This window comes from Vitis vinifera, chromosome 19 (assembly GCF_030704535.1).
Source record: "Vitis vinifera cultivar Pinot Noir 40024 chromosome 19, ASM3070453v1".
In the NCBI taxonomy this organism is placed as follows: domain Eukaryota; kingdom Viridiplantae; phylum Streptophyta; class Magnoliopsida; order Vitales; family Vitaceae; genus Vitis; species Vitis vinifera.
In genome coordinates this window covers 6,635,952-6,654,734 of record NC_081823.1, presented here as the reverse complement: position 1 = coordinate 6,654,734, position 18,783 = coordinate 6,635,952, and the positions used below count along the sequence as shown (strand labels likewise).

At 33.7% G+C, this 18,783-nt stretch overlaps 1 protein-coding gene across 5 annotated transcripts; it reads right to left on the bottom strand.

Annotated features, from left to right (window-relative positions):
* Positions 1-3,702: 3,702 nt before the first annotated feature.
* Positions 3,703-5,832, bottom strand: LOC104877592 (protein S40-6). 5 transcript variants are annotated; one of them, XR_009465315.1, is made up of 4 exons: positions 5,508-5,820; positions 5,361-5,416; positions 4,296-5,222; positions 3,703-4,142 (listed from the first exon to the last, which is right to left on the bottom strand). XR_009465315.1 is itself a non-coding variant. In XM_059735552.1 (3 exons), exon 3 carries the CDS (start codon positions 5,209-5,211, stop codon positions 4,648-4,650), a length of 564 nt encoding a protein of 187 aa, XP_059591535.1. In that variant the 5' UTR covers positions 5,212-5,222; positions 5,361-5,416; positions 5,508-5,832; the 3' UTR covers positions 4,475-4,647. The 5 variants fall into 5 exon arrangements, 4 of the variants coding, with proteins under 4 accessions (XP_059591535.1, XP_059591536.1, XP_059591538.1 ...); XM_059735552.1 differs by lacking the exon at positions 3,703-4,142 and having other exon boundaries at positions 4,475-5,222; positions 5,508-5,832; XM_059735553.1 differs by lacking the exon at positions 3,703-4,142 and having other exon boundaries at positions 4,475-5,218; positions 5,508-5,809.
* Between the last annotated feature and the right edge of the window lie 12,951 nt (positions 5,833-18,783).

Below are 18,783 nucleotides of genomic sequence, written 5' to 3'. Positions count from 1 at the left end.
GGTCACTAGCCTTCGTTTTTGCCTTTTAGAGTGGTATTTATCATCTACGGATCCACCATGTATATAATTGATAACCACTCTAGGTGTCATAGGAGACAGAGGGGCCTATTCGGTTGTCTCTGCTTCATCTTGTCCGTTAGAGGCACGAACGTACTATTAAGGTGTCCAGTCGTAATAAGTTCCTCTACCATGTAGTACGAAATCTTGCATTGTTTCGTGGTATATCCATGCTTTTTATGGTAGGAGCATCATCGCTTCCAGTCTCACCTGGTCAAATCAATTTTGATCGGCTCTAGCCATTTGAATTTGGGCAGCCCTTGAATTAACAAAAAGTGATGTTCATAAGAGACAGTCGGTTGGGTGAGCCTTAGGAGTTGCTATTGTCGTCCGCCTTATTTTTGTCCCCCTTGTCTGAACTGATTGTTTGGGGGCTTTGAGCTTCCAACTTTATTGTTCTTTGTTGGCCAGTTCGTGACTAGAACCTACTGAGAAGTTGCTCAAACATCATCTTCAAGCATAGCATATTTATCTGTCCATCTGAACAAGTCGTCCATTAAGATAAGCATCTTTTTGGTGAGAGACTCAAAGAACGGAGTGCCTAGGCTTATGCTCCATTTAAAGATCTAGAGTATAGCATCCATGCTATAGGACTCAACCTGGAGTACCATCTGGCCAAATCACTTCATGAAGTCTCTCAACGATTCGTTATTTTGCATCTTAATGTTCTGCAAAGTGCTTATGTTTTGCTTCTAACGTGCAGAACATAAGTAGTGGCCAACAAATGTCTCAGAGACATCGCGAAATGAATTGATAGAGTTCTGAGGGAGCTGGTGAAACCATGATAAGGTTGAACCATGGAAGTTGGACAGAAAGACTTTGTAGAGCAATATGTCGTTTCCAATGTCCAATGTCATTAATTGTCGATAGTATAGTAGATAGTTGAATGGATCACTCATCCCATCGTACATAGTGAACTCAGGCACTAAGAACCCTTTAGGAGGCTCGTAGCCGATTATATGAGGGCCTAATGACATAAAGAGCATATCATCTAGCTTCCGAATGATAGAACCGAGGGGGGCCTTTCCTGTGGGCTCATGCATTGCTAGCAACTCCGTATGTGGTGGTTGGAAGCTTAGTGACACCTCCTATTTTGGTTAGTCCAATTGGCCCTTCAAGGCATCAAAGATATGCGGTGGTGCTTGTGCCCGTTGGTCTTGGGGCCCCAAGCGGGCCCTCATGGAATCAGACAAACGGGAGTCTTGTTGCTATCCCTATCTTTGTTTTCCTCTGGTGGAACTAGTGGCTTCGTCAGGGTGAGACTAGTCAGTTAAGGGATAAGCTGGTTTAGGCCATGTAGGAGAGCGACTAGAAAAGTCTTTCTCATGCGGGTGATAAAACGGATGAGTGTGTCGTCGGGATGAGTGTGTCGCCTGGCTGTGACTCTATTTTTGGTTGGTCTGCTGAGTAGAGGTGTGACGATATTGTGAGCGACGCCTCTCAACCATTTGAGCTCCCAACTCCTAGATATCTTGCCTCAACTGCTCAACCTATTGGAGTAGTGACTACATACGATGCTCATTTTCTTCTTGCTTTCTTTCCATTCTAGCTTGCCAAGTCTAGAATTAGTCAACCACAGTGGCTTACTGGGATGCGTTAGACATATTGGTCATCGTGTTAATGTGCTTTTTGTGTCATTTTCCCATAGATGACACCAATGTTGTTACACGATTCGAATAGATTGTCTCGTCTAATGCCCAAGAGTCGGATGAATGGCACGGTCAACAGTTTTCGTCTAGCTCGCTCGAGATGCAGGCGGTTGCGTTATCTACACAAAAGGATGTCTAGATGGTTTGTCTGGGCACACCCCTCCGATGCTAAAGTCAATAAGTGGCTTAAGCAAGTAAGGGAATTTTTTAGAAAGAAAACACATACCATTTGTGGAGTCTGCATAGTTATTTATACTTATTCCAATATAACGTCTTTCCAAGTGTCTTAATAGCACCTTAACTGTGCTTGATTACGCGATATTATGGCATTAACTGTCGATGCATAATGGTTGTCTTACTTTGATGAGCCGCTGATAATGGAATGTTTTCCAATAACGGCTGTATTTAATATAGAGCGTGCCTAGCGCACAATCTGCGCATTAATGGGTGAGTAAATGCGTGGAAGACAATCAAGCATCAGTCTTGTTATATCCATGTAAGATTTGTCCATCTAACCCACTTTGGGACAGATCAATCACTCGACCTTAGGGTCGTCTAGCCATATAACTGAAAGTGATCTTCTAGACGACTTGCACTCCCGGATGATGATCGTGAGAGAGTGAAGGACTTCGGGACAGCCTTGCAGAGAGGGCTCCACATTGCCAATCTTATATACAAACTTTCTTAGAAAGAAAGTCATCATTAACCTAGTTACACCATGTGTCCAAAGTTTAATATTGCCTGATTTTATCATTATTAGAATCTTTCTTTTGAAAAAATGTCAAATTATAAGCACACTCATTAATCAAGGTATTCAATTAAAAAAATTAGTTTCAACCTGGGGAAAAGTCAATTTTGACTCACTAATTTTTTTAAAAAAAAATTGAAAAATGAACCTAAATTTTTTAAATTAGTTTTATCTTCATCAATTTAAAAATATTTTAAAATACATGCAATTTTCATGAGTCAAATAATGATGTCCTGAAATACCCTTTTACATATGCATAAATCAAATAATTATGTCCTAAAATACCCTTTTATTTGATAATATTAAATAAAATTATTAAAAAATTTAGTTATGAGTTTAATTTGATAAAAGTATCTTATAAATAAATATATTATAATTTTTTTTATTATATGATATGAGGTACAAATCATTGTACAAAATTTCTCTTGGATACTCAAGTGATATATAAATTCTTTCTCATTCCCTAATTAATAATTAATTTAAATCATGTATTATATAAATTCACTCATCTTTTCATTTTTTTAATAAAATTAAATAAAAATTGTTAATTGACATGACAACTAAATAAGAAATTTTAAAAATTAAAATTAAAATAGTTAAAAATTAAATACAATTAAAATTAAAAAAATTAAAAAATAAAATAAAATATTGACTCTCATTATATTTTCAACCATTTCTCAATATCTATATTTTCTACTAATGTGTTTAAACAAAATCAAAGTTAATATTTTAGTTTTATATTTTTAGCCTTAAAATTTTCTTATTTTATTGATCTCAAATCAATTCTCACGAGTAAAAACATCATTTTTGGAAAATAATTATCAGACCTATAAAATAGTGCATATTTTAAAATATTTTTAAATAAATAAAAATAAATCTAATTTATAAAATTTGATGTTCTTTTTGTTAAATTTTTTTAAATTAACGAGTCAAAACTCACTTTCCCCTTCATTTCCATGGACAAATAGGCAATCGGGTTTTTATATCAAATCAGAATCCATCGAACTTCATATTCAAATCATTTGATCATTAAATTTGTATAATAAAATCTAAAATCTATATAAAGGGTACAAACAAATGGGATCCGAAAATGCATCCCTAACACCACCTGCTTGATAATCTTTTCCAAAGTGGATTCTGCTTTCGCTAGTACAAAAAAAGTATGAGGGGTTGTACTGCAATTTTCCTGTAGCCCTGTTCTATTATTGGGTCGGCTGGGCCTGGTGACCTGGTCTAAAGAGCATTAGATTAATTAAGCTCCATTATCATCCATTACTTTGAATCTAACCAATCTACATTGACAAGTACTAAATGGGTTCAAACTCCACTAAACTAACTTTTTCTATCTATTCTTTAAGAAGACCCCAATACATTAAAATCTACATTTCATGTCCAACCATGAAGTGACTGACTACCCTCCTCTTTCATATCATCCCCAGAATATCCTTTTTCTCACAAACCATAAGTTAAAATTTGCAAATTAATCAATCTACCAAGTATGTAGATGATGGGTAGTACCAAAATGATGTTGATTGTTTTGTGTCAATAGATGAAAATGATGGAAGCTGTGGGGTCCCAGTCCAACTGGCATCTTTGTGATGAAGCAAAAGCATTGGAAGCACTAGGTTCTTGTTGTTACCAAAGCAAATTGAGAGGGCAACTTGCTTGAAACAGCACCCAATGACTGACTGCATCCACATAGAAACAAAGCTAAAGTCAGTGAGATCCACCACTTCTATATATATAAATAAATATGGTTGCAGTTTGTGGGCAGATTACATATTAAAATCAAACATAAGCATATAAATAATACCACAGGCTAAGATAAAATAAGCCATTACCATGCTTTGTGGGCTCCTTGTGTTCTGGCACTTCCAATCAAGTTGAGTATAACTACGAAGACTGTCGTGGAAAGGAAACTGTTTCTGACATTTTTTTTCTGTAAAATTAAAGGAATTTATGTATTGTAGTAGGTGAAAGTGATAAAAAGAGACACACACCCAAGAGCAGTCAAAGTCCATGGAGAAATGCGAAATGCAGATCAATCCCTTCAGTATTTTACATTTAAAATGGATGTGTCCTTCACCCAAGCCACAAACCTATACAGAACCATCATCATCTCACACCAACATCACAAACTAATATCTGTACATAAAATTGCACTGGTTTATATAGACAGCATAATGAGGACCACTATTCTAGGAAACCTGTTTTCGTGAGAACAGCATTCCTTACTCTGCTAAGGTCCCTCCCTTTCAGGGTCCTTCCAACACCTTCAAAAACAGAAAAGGATGAAATTTGACTCCTTGCATACTTCTTAGCAAGCCATTCATGTGGGGGCAACTTAGTATCATCATCATCATCATCACCACTATCATCACCTTCATTCAAAACCCCATCACCAACATCCCCTTCATCATCATTGTTATCGAGCCATGAAGCATTGTTAGAGCTGGCTTTCTTTGAATTCTCCCCATAGATCTTTGACCAGTCTGGAATTTTGACAGGTGCTGATTGCTGAACCACTCTGGGCTCATGAATGGGATTGCTGTTGCCATGAACTCTACCTATCATTCTGGCGGCACTTGGGGGGCGCCTTGGAGAAAAATGAGAGGATTCCATTGAACTACCAACCACGGAATTGTAATCTTCCCTTTTGTTGAGAACATCCCAAACATCTCCTTCCTGAAAATCTCCATTTCTCATGGACCTCAACGCCCTACTGCCCTGCCTATACAAACCATATCTCTCTTCCATTGATGATCTTCCTAAGAACCATCAATCAAAGAAGTCAAAAAGAAAAAGCGACACAAATAAATGGGTTTTCAAAGTAGCTAGATGAGAAAGAGACTGCTCAAGAGGTTAACATGAAAAACCCAAAACCCAATCATGAAACAAGAACCTACCTTTTACTGGATTGACAACCCCCAAGGCCACAACTTCTACAAGACTTCTAAGAGATCTGCAACATGGCAAAGAAAATGTTAATGAAATATGGATTAATAAGAAATTTATGGCACTCATTTCATCTCCTCTTCATTCAAATTCCTAACCTGTCACCTGAAAATGTGTTGAAGAGGTTTCAATGGTGAGAATTCTGAAGAACAGAGGAGGACAGCTCATAACACACACCGCCCTCTTTGTAGTCAAAAATTTCCAAGTGATGTATCTCACTTTTGGTCCCCTATAAAAGTTCCACCTTTGACAGGGAAAGGCAGAAGGTGGGCACAAGTGGAAGGGCAGTAGCTGTTCTATTTTTACTGACTTCCCAAACATCTACCAAAAAATGATCTCTACACACAACCCAAAAGGAAAACAGAAATGAGCTTCAGATCTCAATTCCCTGAACCTAGAACTAGAAAAATGCAGCTATACCTATGGCTGTTAGCTTAATAGGACTTGATGCTCTTTTTTATCATATTATATTAACTAGGTTCCTTTTGTGCATTTTTAATGGCAAACACTCTTCCTTTTTTATTTGTTTTCTTTCTTTCTTAACCCACCTCAGGATGTCCACTGGGGACAGCGCGATGCACAACTATGGCATAATGTTATTTAATGGTTCGCTTTTCAACTTGAACGTGCGTTGAAGGAAATCAAATAACATTATAAATCTGAGACGGCGGATCCCATGGTGTGCATTATTAGACCTCCTTTAGAGAGTGAAATATAAATCGAATCATATAGAGAATGATATAGGTTTGGGCAACTAGTATTTAACCTTCCTTATGCTCTTAAATACGTAATAGGCAACAAGAAAATAGGAACACATAGATTTACGTAGAAAATCCCAAACGGGAAACATCACAGGCAGATGAAAAGAAAATTGGTATAAAAAGGAAGTGTATCAAGTGGTTATTGCATAACCCAAAAAACCTATAAGTTTTTCAGTACATATGTCACACCACAAACTTTTCAAGTTAGACAAAAAAAATTGGGATAATTGTCTTTTGGACCCAATTGGACCCAAAATTAAGCTTTGATCCATATAAATTCACCATTTAAGTCCAAGACCTAGAGAAAATATGAAAATTGAGAAGGATATGAATTTGTTATCTTTTCAAAAATGACATTTACTCACTATGAAAAAAAGAAAGAAAAGAAAAGCATTAATTTAAATTTTATTCCTTTTGTAAACCTCAATAAAATTTAATATAATTTAATGATTTGGAAAAAAATACACCCTTTTCCAAAAAAATAAAAATAAATTATTATTATTATTATTTAAAAATCAAACATCTTGAAAAATATATATATATATTTAAAATTGTGTATATAAAAAATAACTAAAAATATGTCAAATTTATTTTTTTTTAAATGATATATTTAAAAAAAAATTAGTTTTTAAAAAATAATAAATTTTCAGAATAATTATTAAAAAAAATTAAGATAAAAAAGTTTGTCAAATATTATGATAGAAAATGGTTTTAAAGAATATATTGGTCTTTTCATATTTCATATCCTTTTCATCAATTATGCAACTTATATGGGCTAAAACTTAATTTTTTGGGTCCAGCTGGATCCAAAACACAATTATCCCAAAAAAATTCGGGTCACCAAACTATAACAATACTGTAAGAAGCTATAGATGAAAAACAAAAAAAGACGACAAATACAAGTATGAGAATGTATTATAATCTCTAGATACAGGTATATACAGTTAGTTGAAGCCAAGAAGGTAAGAGAAGGCGTCTACATTTGTAGTATATGCGTATATCATTCAACAGCGAAGTTGCATTGCACGTGAACCATATGATATAAGTCCAAAACCAAGCAGATCAAGACAACCAGGGGGAAAAAATAAAAAAAGAAAAGAAAAGGTCAAGATGATAATGGAAAGTAGGAATCCCAATACAACTTGCCGAAAATTTTCAAAGTTCTGAGGAAACTTTTGCAATGAAAGAAGGGATTTACAAAGTAAAATAATGAATCGGCATGAAATAAGATTGTCCTTTGAAAGTGACATCGTCACTTTCATTGGTTTTTATGCGAATGTGACCCACATGCTGCATTCTGGTAGCCGTCATTCAATGTATTTGGCTAACTAGCAACAGTAGAGACAAACGATAGCAAATTGTGTTGCCCAACCCATTTAACCCTCTGAGATTACTTGAGAGAAAAGACGAGAATCTTGCAGAGTGTTTTAAATATTTTTATTTTTTCATTGGTACGTCGGCTAGATTCATTCCCTGAGTTGATTCCTTTGGCTGTTTATGGACAGGTACAATCAGAAGAGTGGCGGCCGCAACATTGTGCCATGTGGGGGCCTTCTATTATCTGACCGACACGCGCGGAAATTATGCATACGGCATACCCACCCTGGGTTGGGAAAAATCATCCCCATTTGACACATTGAACAGGTAGAATCATGAAGTCACCCACCAAACCATCAGTCCGGTATTATCATAAAGTGGGCCACCTAATAAATATGAACACCCATCATTAAGATTGAGCCCAGAAGTCCCAGAAGTCATCATGCTTATTGGGATTAATATGCTTAGTAATGTGAACCTAAAATCAGTAATATAAGCCATTATTGGGGTTTATAAGCCTTTAATGGCTCATACTCCTTTACAGATACTACAGAGTCTGAAATAAAACAAGAAAACTAATAAAGTTCTGTACTAAAAGAGACGTACTCAGGCATCCTAACTTAGCATGGTTTCAAACTCCTCATTTGTCGCATTAGAAAATGAGATCTTTGAAGATGAGGGCTTTGATTGAGTTGTGATGTTGGTATCCAGTGCTATTGGAGTATCTTGCATGTGGAGAGAGGCAAATAAGACATGGGCAATTGATCCCACTTTGTAGAAAGCGAGCTGTTGAGTTTCTCAATCCCCACAGAGAGAAAATGTCAATGCTGATAAAATTTAGCATCATGGCTACAAGGTTGCCATTAAGCCTTCCTTTACTACAAGATCATGAAAGAGACTGCCACAACCATCAAAAGATAACAATTTCAAATCTATTGACAACTGAATTCTTATGCCCCGAACAGGTTTTAAAGATGAAAGGTTTTGGTGAGAATCTGACTGACTGACTGTCCCAAACTAAGATCTTCTGCAAAGGTTGCTAATTCTAATATTCATCATCCTAACTGCACAAACCTAGTTTATCAATTCCACAAAGTAAACACTAATTATTAATACAAGTCTCAAATACACCATAAATTCATTCCTCCCAAATTCCCTTTGAACAAAATAACCTTATTAACTTAACATGCCTTTTCTTAAGATGATAAGAACCACATGGATACATCACTCTTGTGTTTCTTCACTTTCTTAGTTTCCTAGTTTCCTAGTTCCACATACTATTGACCTGAAAAGGTCCTTCCACACATCTCACTTTTGTCATCTGCTGCAGCTTACAGACATCATGTCTGTAAAATTCTTCAAGGAAACCCTAAAGATTCAGAAAGAACTCCACAAACCATCTGAAATTTTTGAAATTGGAACCTCAAGGAACTACTACAAGTGTACTAAACAGCTGTTAGACAGAGTGAACAAGTTCAAGTACCTAGTTTTGCTAAGGCTATTGATCATGGATTCGAAGATCTGTGTACCCTTGCAAAATGCTTCAATGGAGGATCCAAAACTAAAAACAGTAGTATTTCATAGCAACAACATAATGAAATGTTTAGATCTATTACCAGTCAAGATATTTTGTAAAATATGAAATCTTAAACCTATATCTACACATTCTAGCCATGTCTTAATTCTATATCAACTCTACTGAAACTTGCCATACAAAGGTGGCTATCCTAATATGTCAAAGAAGATCAATGGAAAGGAACTTATGAAATTATGTTCAGGTGGCATTGAAATAATGGATTAAGTTTATTCATCCAATAACAGGATATTAAGAACACTAAGGACATGATCATATTGACAGTCAAAATCTTTAGAAAATTAGTCAAGATATGTTAGATAGCCAGTGGGCATACAAGCAAAAGAAGCTTATCAACAAGCAAAGAGTTTAGCTGGATTCATTCTACTAAAGAGTGTCACCAATTTTGGCATAACCATAAATAAAAAGATCAGCTTAGGTAGATTGAAAATGTGATTGGAAGATAAAACCATAATACCTCTAATTTCTTGGAATGAGTTAGAGTACTAAACAAATTCCAATAAGGGCAAGATTTTCAAATGATTGACGATGATCATCAAAATTGCAACAAAGTTTCCTATTAAACCTTCATTTACTACAAGTCCCAAAGATCAACCAAATCAAATTGAGTAGACAACTAGAATGACATCAATCCCATCAAAAAGTAGGATGGTAGAGGCAATGTTGAGCTTTGAGCAAAAGGACCTAGAATAAATGGGGCCAAAAAGTAACAAAATTAACTGGCTTTAAAAGAAAGTAAAAAATTGGGCCATGAAGAGAGAAGCACTCAGATGTGATAAAAAGAGAAGCACTAAGATGTGATAATGACATCTTGGTAAGCAAAAACATGCAAATAAAGTTGTTCAATGAGTATGCTACTTTAAGAGGGATCAGCAATCAGTACAGCATTTGCTTTTTTATTCTTTGATAGAATTAAAAAAAATATATGTTATTTACAGCGCTAACCAAAAAGGGCATCCCAAAGTACACAAGTATGCAAAGGGCACCAACTAGGGATAAAAGGAACGAATCCACTTCTCACCAAAACCCATTTTCTCAAGCACTTGCCAAAGAAAATCCTAGTTGATGTGGTTGTAAGTCATCCTGATATCTAATTGTAGACTAGCCATTTGGAGCCCCTTGGAGCCCTTCAACCTAGAATCTATGGCTTTATTTGTGATAGGCATCACATTTTTATTTGGATATCAAAAGTTTAATCACTTAAAAAAAAAAATGAAGCCAAATCAAACACTCTATAATACCTAATATATTTGAAAAGAAGGCTATTTAATTGTCAACTAATTATAATCAAAATCAGATCTATGAAATTAACCAAACCCTTATAATACATATACAAAAGGGGAAAATTTTCAATTATGCTTTGATCATCTCTAACCAAAGATATTTTACCTTAGGTACTTCATTAGCCAATGCAAACCAATAATTTACTCTCTCTCTCTCTCTCTCTCTCTCTCTCTCTCTCTCTCTCTCTATATATATATATATATATATATATATATATAAATAAACAAACCAATAGATCTAAAACACCACATTTAACTAAGTGCTTATTTGGATACATTTCCTATTTTTGTTTTTAAAAATAAAAAATAATAGTAACTTATAATAAGTCTTATATAAAAAGTACGAAATTACCTTATGACTTTAAAAATTACTTTCAAAATATTTTAAATTTGAGATGATAAAAATTTTCTGATGTCTTAATTTTCTTTAAACAGATTTTGAAAATCATTATCTTTTCGAAGTAGGTCTCAAAGTGTTTTTACTATTATTTTCTATTTTTAAAAGTAAAAAACAAGAAAAACAAAACCTAGACATTTTTAATTTTACCATTTCCTTCAATGAAAGCATCAACATAATGCAATAATACATTGAATAAGTTGTTCACAAACAAATTGAACCCTTTTCACATATTCAACTACTTTATTCAATGAACAACAAAATCAATGGATGATGCTCATGGAGTTACCAAGATTACTTAAAAAGCAAAATGAGACCTGCCAAACCCAAGTTAACAAAAAAAAAAAACATAGACCTTGAACCATGTTGTCAATCATTAGATTATTAACTTAAGACTCATGGTTCTATGATTACTTCCAGATAACACATGTAAAACAAGGTGGATTAAAGATCAAACCTCACAAGCAGAAACAAAGCTACACAAACAAATGAAATGGATTCCACACAGTCAACTACTTTATTCAACAAACAACAAGATCAGTGGCCCCAACATTGATATGGTTACAAAAATAGCTATAAAAGAAAATATGACATATCAAAATCCAATTCAATAAAAATCATAGTCCTCAAACCTCTGTTTCAATCGTTAGTGTTACTCGAGTACATAATCCTACAATTCACTTCATATGACCCATGAAGTTAGCGCCATCAAGCTGAATTGTCATAACTGAAACAAATCTACACAAACAAATAGAGACCATTTCACATTTTAAACTACAATATCCATCAAACAACAAAAAGACCAGTGTTTACAAAATTAATGAAGTTACAAAACTACTGAAAGAAAAGAGTAACCTACCAATCAGAATTCAATTGAAAATGGTAGACCTTAAATTTCCATCAATCAGAGGATTATTGGATTCAGATACTTAATTCTCCCAATCCTTCCACATAACGTACAAAACAGCACAATCAATATCAAATATCACAAAATAGGAATGAATCTAGACAAACAAGTGAAACCCATTTCATATATTCAACGAACTACTAGAAGTTGATGTTCATAGAACTAACTGGGTTACAGAAATTACTTAATAAAGAAAATGCAACTTACCAAAACAAAATTCAACCAAAAATAGTAGAATTTGAACCACGTTCAGTAACAAGATTAGTAACTTCAGATTCACATTTCTATAATTTACTTTCGTATCACACGTGAAAAAATGGCGTAATAGACACAGACAAATGAAACCCGTTCCACATATTCAACTACTTTATTCAATGAGCTACAAGAAGGTCAGTGCCCAACACATTCATAAGAGAATCGATAGGGCCTGAAATAGGAGTAGAAGGATTCAAATTCAGAAGGAATACAGATTTGGAGGCCACAAGCTTCTTCCTCCTTAGGCAATGCGGCCCCTCGATAATCTTCGTGAAACAAGGCAAATGCTCGTTCATCAAGATCTGGATCTGGGCGCTTTCACTGTGGGTTGATGTGACCGAATTGACTCCAGTCCGTGAAGTGAGCTTGTGAGATCTAGCATTGATCTTGGAGTCCCTGAGTTGCGCGAGTTGACCTGGTTTTAAGTATCTGTTGAAGCCTTCGACTCTCCCTGAAGACGATCTGGAGAAGCTTTGGAGCCTCTGGTACATCGTGAAGAGCAAGTACTACAGAGTATAGAGACAGAAAGAGGTTCAGATAGAAAGAAAGCAAATTAGAGAGAGAGTTTTGGGAAGAGAAAGAAGATGGGAATATATGAAGAGGTGTGTTTGGGAGGCGGGAAAGAAACGGAGGGAAAAAGAGGGTTGAGAAAGAAAATTGGGTTTTGAAAGGAAAGGCGGGAGCCTCGACTTGGTGATGCCAGATAGCAACACGTCGGAATAGTCGGATTATGGAGGGTAAACATAAATTTTGAAATTGAATATAATACAAAAAATTTCGGAGACTTATTTTTAAAAAAATTATTATTATTATTTTAAAATTTTGATATATCAAAAAAATTATTAACCAAATTTCAAATTATTTTAAAGTAATTTTCAAAAACATCAATTAAATTTATATTTTCTATAAAATATATTCTAATGTTATATTAAGGCCTTTTATTTTAAAATAAAAACGAAAAATAACATGAAAACCAATAAAATATTAATTAAACTAATTCACTAATTTTATATTTTATTTTGTTTTACAGTAATTTTAAGAAATATTTATAGTTTTTTAATATTTAAAAAATAAAAAATTTTAAATATTAAAAAAATTATAAACATTTCATAGAATTATTATCAAACACACCCCTAATTATTAAAAAAATAACAAAAATAAGTAGAAATCGATTTTTTTTCCTTTTTAATTTCATATCCTATATAGATATAGATGATAAAATAAAATAAACCATAAGAGTAGAGGAAGGAGTACAAGATTCTTTTTATTTCTAGATCCATATTTTACTTTATCTTAGTTTATGAAAAACAAACAAAATAATTTTTTAATACCTTTTATTTTATTTGAATGAAAATGAATTATTTCTAGTTAGCGGCTCAAAAATTATTGTATATTATTTTTACTTAGTAGTCGTTCAAATAGAATAAAACGTGAACAACATGCATACTCTTTCTCTAAGGAAGGAGAATTAGGAAGAAATAACATTTTTTTTTTTGGAAAAGCGTGTTTTCATACATTTATATGAAAAAAATAACAAAATAAAAACTCAATTTTATAAAATATAAATTTTAAATAGTTATCTAAAAATAATTAGTATTTGATTTTTTTTTTTTGTCAAAGGCATTACCTTTGACCATTAAGGTACTATATTGGAAAAAGTGTCATTTTCATATACTCGTATAAAGAAAACCACAAAATAAGAACTCGAATTTATAAAATACAAATTTGAAGCGATCATCTAAAAATTATTAGCGTTTCATACACTTTTTTATCAAATGTATTATCTTTGATCATTCAGATATTACTTTTTAATTATATAAATACTGCATTTGATTATCTTAGGTATTATCTTTGACCAATTAGTACATGAAACTTAAATTATTTTTAAAGGGTTCTTATTTTATAATTATTTTTCCACGATAGTGTAAAAATATATTTTTTTCAATTATTTTTTAATGATATAGGTACTACCTTTCTTCAATGAGTACATAAAATTTGAATTATTTTTATATCGATGTATGAAAATACACCTTTTCTCATTCTCTCTTTACAATCAATCAAATTTAAAAAGAAAAAAAAATAGAAAGAAAAAGTAAAGGGAAAAAGTGTTCCCTTTACAATGCCACTACTACAATGCATAACAATAATTTGTATCTCAACATCCCCTATCTCCACTCAAGATTTGTTCAAGGGTAAAATTCATCCAATCAAAGTGATTTTCCATTTGATTTTGTGAGAATTTTACTCGGGTAGGGTTTTAAAGAGAATATTACTCAGTATGGTACAAAAATACACCACACAACCATAAAAGCCTTATGGCCTCTGAGCAGTGTTACAATGTTTTTATGGGCTACATGAATACATCTGAACAAATACATAAAAGCAAGCTACAAGTAGGTTTAGGAGAAGAAACATTTAATAGAATCAAATCTTATGGTGATTTAGAGCAATCAGGGCAAGAAAAATGACCTCTTCCTTGACAACTGGGGCACGCTGTGGATCTAACCTTTGATTCATCACCCCAAAATGATTGATACAAGTCATCCACAAGGTTGAAACTGAATGGTGCACCTGCTTTCACTGATCCAACTCCTTTACATTTTGAGCATGCTATCATTTTCAGATCACCACATTTCTTGCACATACCGAGAGACCTGCATATCCAAGAATCAAATACAATAGATACAGATGTAAGAATGTATGGTCATTTCTCACCATTTGCATATTCTGATTGGAAATTATAGGCAGATATTACAAGATTTGGCAGATGCCTCTTGTGGATGTGATAATTTAAAATCCAGGAAGCATTTAAGTCGGCCATCATTGTATGGTTCCGGATTATTGTGATAGCTCAAGCTAGGAAACTGAGACCTACAAACCTAATTTATAGGGAAAGAACAAAACCAGCATAAAGTCACCATGGTTAAACCAGAGGCTGACAGACAGAATGAAAATAGGTTTGTTATTCTCAGTTCCCAAAGAGAATGGTAGCAACATGCAAAATTAATGAATATGGACATGTTTTTGTTTTTCCAACTAAGGAAATGGATTTAGCAGCTGAGAGGGGAACTCTGATGTTTAGCTCCTACTACACTCACAAACTCTGATGTTGGTTCCACATGTCCAACAACCCCGCTAGTCATCACATTGGTTTTGGAAGACATCTTGGAATATCTACTTCCATTTTATTCAATTCTAATATTCACCATTTTTCTCTAACTCACATCTAAGTATCTAGCAACACAGTGCTCAACTTATCCAAGAGCAGAATGGCAAAACCCAGAAGCCAAAAAACCTATGAGCATGTAGTTTCTCAAACAAGCAAGTTTTATGGTTTGGTTCTAGAAAGCCATCTCTTCATTGAGGTCCCTTAAGACTTCAAATAAAAAGGCCTTTTAGACCCCACCAATTAACTCCCAATGCATGTATGCTCCAACTCCATTTGTCTCTGTAAAACCCAATCCAATGCATATATTCTCCTATGCCGATTATGTTGGCAAAAATAAAACCCAATCCATTTCCCTGAATTTTGTAAAACATGCTTGGGGATCCAATGGGCATATACGTAAGCAGTCCATTTTGTTTTCCATTCATGATGTGATTAAAATAAATAAATAAATCTGTATCTAAAGTGGGCCCATTACAGAAAGTGGAGCCAAAATCAGTAAATATAAAGGAGATTATTTTCCAAGATCCTAAAGTTGCCTGTGACATACATTTATTTAAATTTAAAAACATAGAAAAATAAATCAGATTCATTAAAATATATGCAAAACTAAAGAAAATGAGTGAATTTTAGTGAAATGAGATGACCCCCAAGTACATTTCTTTGAAATACATACATTTGCTTTGCTTGCACTTACAAAAGCTAAGTGCACTGACATATATCAAGCAGGAGAACAAATCCATCAGCATCATTGCTTGTTCAGCAATCAGTCAAGTAGACAAAGCCCATAATGCAACAACATAGAACCAACAGCATAGCGGCAGAAACTAACATTCTTGATAAAGACCCACATGGGTTCTACTTCCCATATGAACATAACCCCAATATGATAAGGATATAACTCATTCCTATCAACTTCATTAGCTAATGAGTTAGCCTCATCTTTTTTGCTAACTTCATAATTAAGCATGTGTTATGATAATTACTTCAAAGATCTAATTGCGAACATAAAGTGCCACAACAATATACTCCCTGGAATATTGTGGAACAAATCTGCTAGATATCTGATGTCAGCTAATTTCTGCCATGAGTTTAGCATGATTGTAAGGAGTATCCCTTTTTTGTCAACATTTAGATTACGTTTTTTGGTGCCTTCGGCTGTGATCATAAATCATGTCCTCAAAACACCAGGAAAACCGTCCAGCTAGGGCAATCATTGTATGTATAATGCAATCATTGTATGCAAGTTAAGGTAGTGCTTAAGAAATGAAAGCCTACAATTAAGGGAGAAACATTTCCCTAAAGTGCTGAACCACAAAAATAGAATTCATTTATCCAATACACCAAGTAGCCAGCATATAAAGCCTGGCTGAGTTGAACCGTGTCCTCATTCTGTTTTCTCATTACGATATTAAGCAAGTATCCCTAAGTTAATATGTTCTAGAGTAGGTATACACCCACTTGAGCAAAGCAAAATCAAATCTCTTTTTTCCAACCAGCTCTCTTTTGAGCCATATACTGTCTAATACAACCGTGACAGTCATTTTATTTCTCAATGCTTCTATCCACATCTTTTTTAACCTACCACTTGTCCTATGAACATGAATCAAATCACTTGGTATCACTGCCCATAATTGAGCTGTTATAAAAGACTTCCATTGCCCCTGTCTTCAATTGGTGCCATCTCCACCCTATTGTGAATGCACTCATTTCTTATTATTTTGTATTTCCTTGTATTATCATCCATCTACCTGAACATCTCCACTTTGCTAGAGTCACTTTCAATGTAAACAACTGATTCTAATTATATCTACCTGGGAGCTGATGACCAAACTCACAGAAAAAAAGAGTCAATTATGTTTAAATCCCAACTACTAGATGGTCTGTGCTGTTGTTATAAGCATCATAACTAGATCAAATTTTACAGAGTTTAAAAAGAAAAATGAAAACACAAGTTTTGATACAATTAATATAAATTGGTTAAAAATGGAAAACGAACCCAAATAAGAACCGAGATATGGTGAAGAATCTACCTCCGTTGGGAAGCAGAGATGAAAGAGTCAACTCTTGGGGCAGCAATAGTGGCACACAAGAGCAATGTTCCCACTCCAAACCCTGCCAGTTCACTTGCTGTGATATTTTCCATCTTCCTCTTTGCTGCTAAGAAGCCTCTCTACTAACAACAACAATCTTATTAGTATTCTAAGTGCCAGAAATAGCCATCATCTGCATCAAATGTTACTATGCATACAGAAGGGCAGAGGAACATCTATACCATTATAGAATGAAGGAAGGATCTTTTTCACGACTCGATTTGTTTGTAATTTGATTTTAGGGTCTCTTTTATATGAAACATGATAGATTAATGTCATAATTCCCCTTAATTATGAGGTTAAGAATAAAATAGTTAACAAAGTTCAAATCCTAGATAATTAATCTTTATCAAAATTCTGGCTTGACCTGTAGTCCAGAATAAAATCCAAGAATTCAAAATTTTCAACAATACCATTGACAGGTTGAAATCATTCAAAGAGAAACCCTAGCCCTCTATTTGGTTTCCAAGAAAATAGAGCAATTAAACAAAAAAAAAAAAACCTTATCTCAAAATTTTTAATCTGTATCTAAACTAAGACGGTTTTTTACACAAGAAAACATTCCCGAGTAGAAAAAGACTGTTAATCTAACAAAAATTTGAGCCTGAGCTGCAATCCAAACTGTCTATGGCTGTTCAAAGAGAAACTCACGAATTGAAAACTTCCAGCAATGGCATATCCAACTTATAAAGCACTCAAGAGTGGAATCCAACCCTCTGTTTGGTTACCAGGAAAATGAAAAAATAAATAAAAGAAAACCACATTTTGATACTATGTTATATCTCTCTCACTTTCTTTGCTGGCAGATCAACGAAGCCAAAGAGTCTTATGAGTTTTAGCTAAAGTGCAATGTCCAGAATTCTCAGAACCCTAGATGAAAATTTTCTGATACGAAATTTTCTTTCATTTTCTCGTCATTTGGATTGTATGTAAAGTAGAAGTCGATTGAATGAATTAGGGACAGAGATTGGAAGAGTACCTTAGAACGCAGGCATCGACCAAGAAGCAGCCTTTGGAGAATGGATAATGGATTGTTTGTGTACCGAGATCAACCGAAACGCAGCGTTTGGAGATGGGACGATGAGTATGGGCTGTATGGGCCGGCCCAATTTTCGAACTATTGGGCTAGAGTGGGCCTATTTCCAATGATAGCTAACTCAATTTCAATCCAACTTCGGTTCACTTTTTTAAATCTCGGTTTAATCATGTTTAAGGTTTCAAATTTTTGGAAATTATAAAAATTTAATTTTTTAAATTTATATTAGTCTATATTAATTAATATATTCATTTTTATAATATAAAAGAAAGATGTCATATTCAATTTTATTTGTTTTTTATGATTTTTTAAAATTTTTCTACATGTTATTTTTGTTTTTTAAAATTGATAAAAACAACTTCTACTTGTTCTCTACAAACTATTCTATATTTTACTTTGTTTTTAAAACTATTTTTAAAAAATAATGATCAAACAATGATAGAAAATTTAAAAACAATTTTCTGTTTTAAAAAACAGAAAACTGTTTTCAAATTACACGATCAAACAAGCTCTTATTTTCTATTCTTTAACTTAAAAACAATTTTTAGAAACAAGTTTAAAAAAA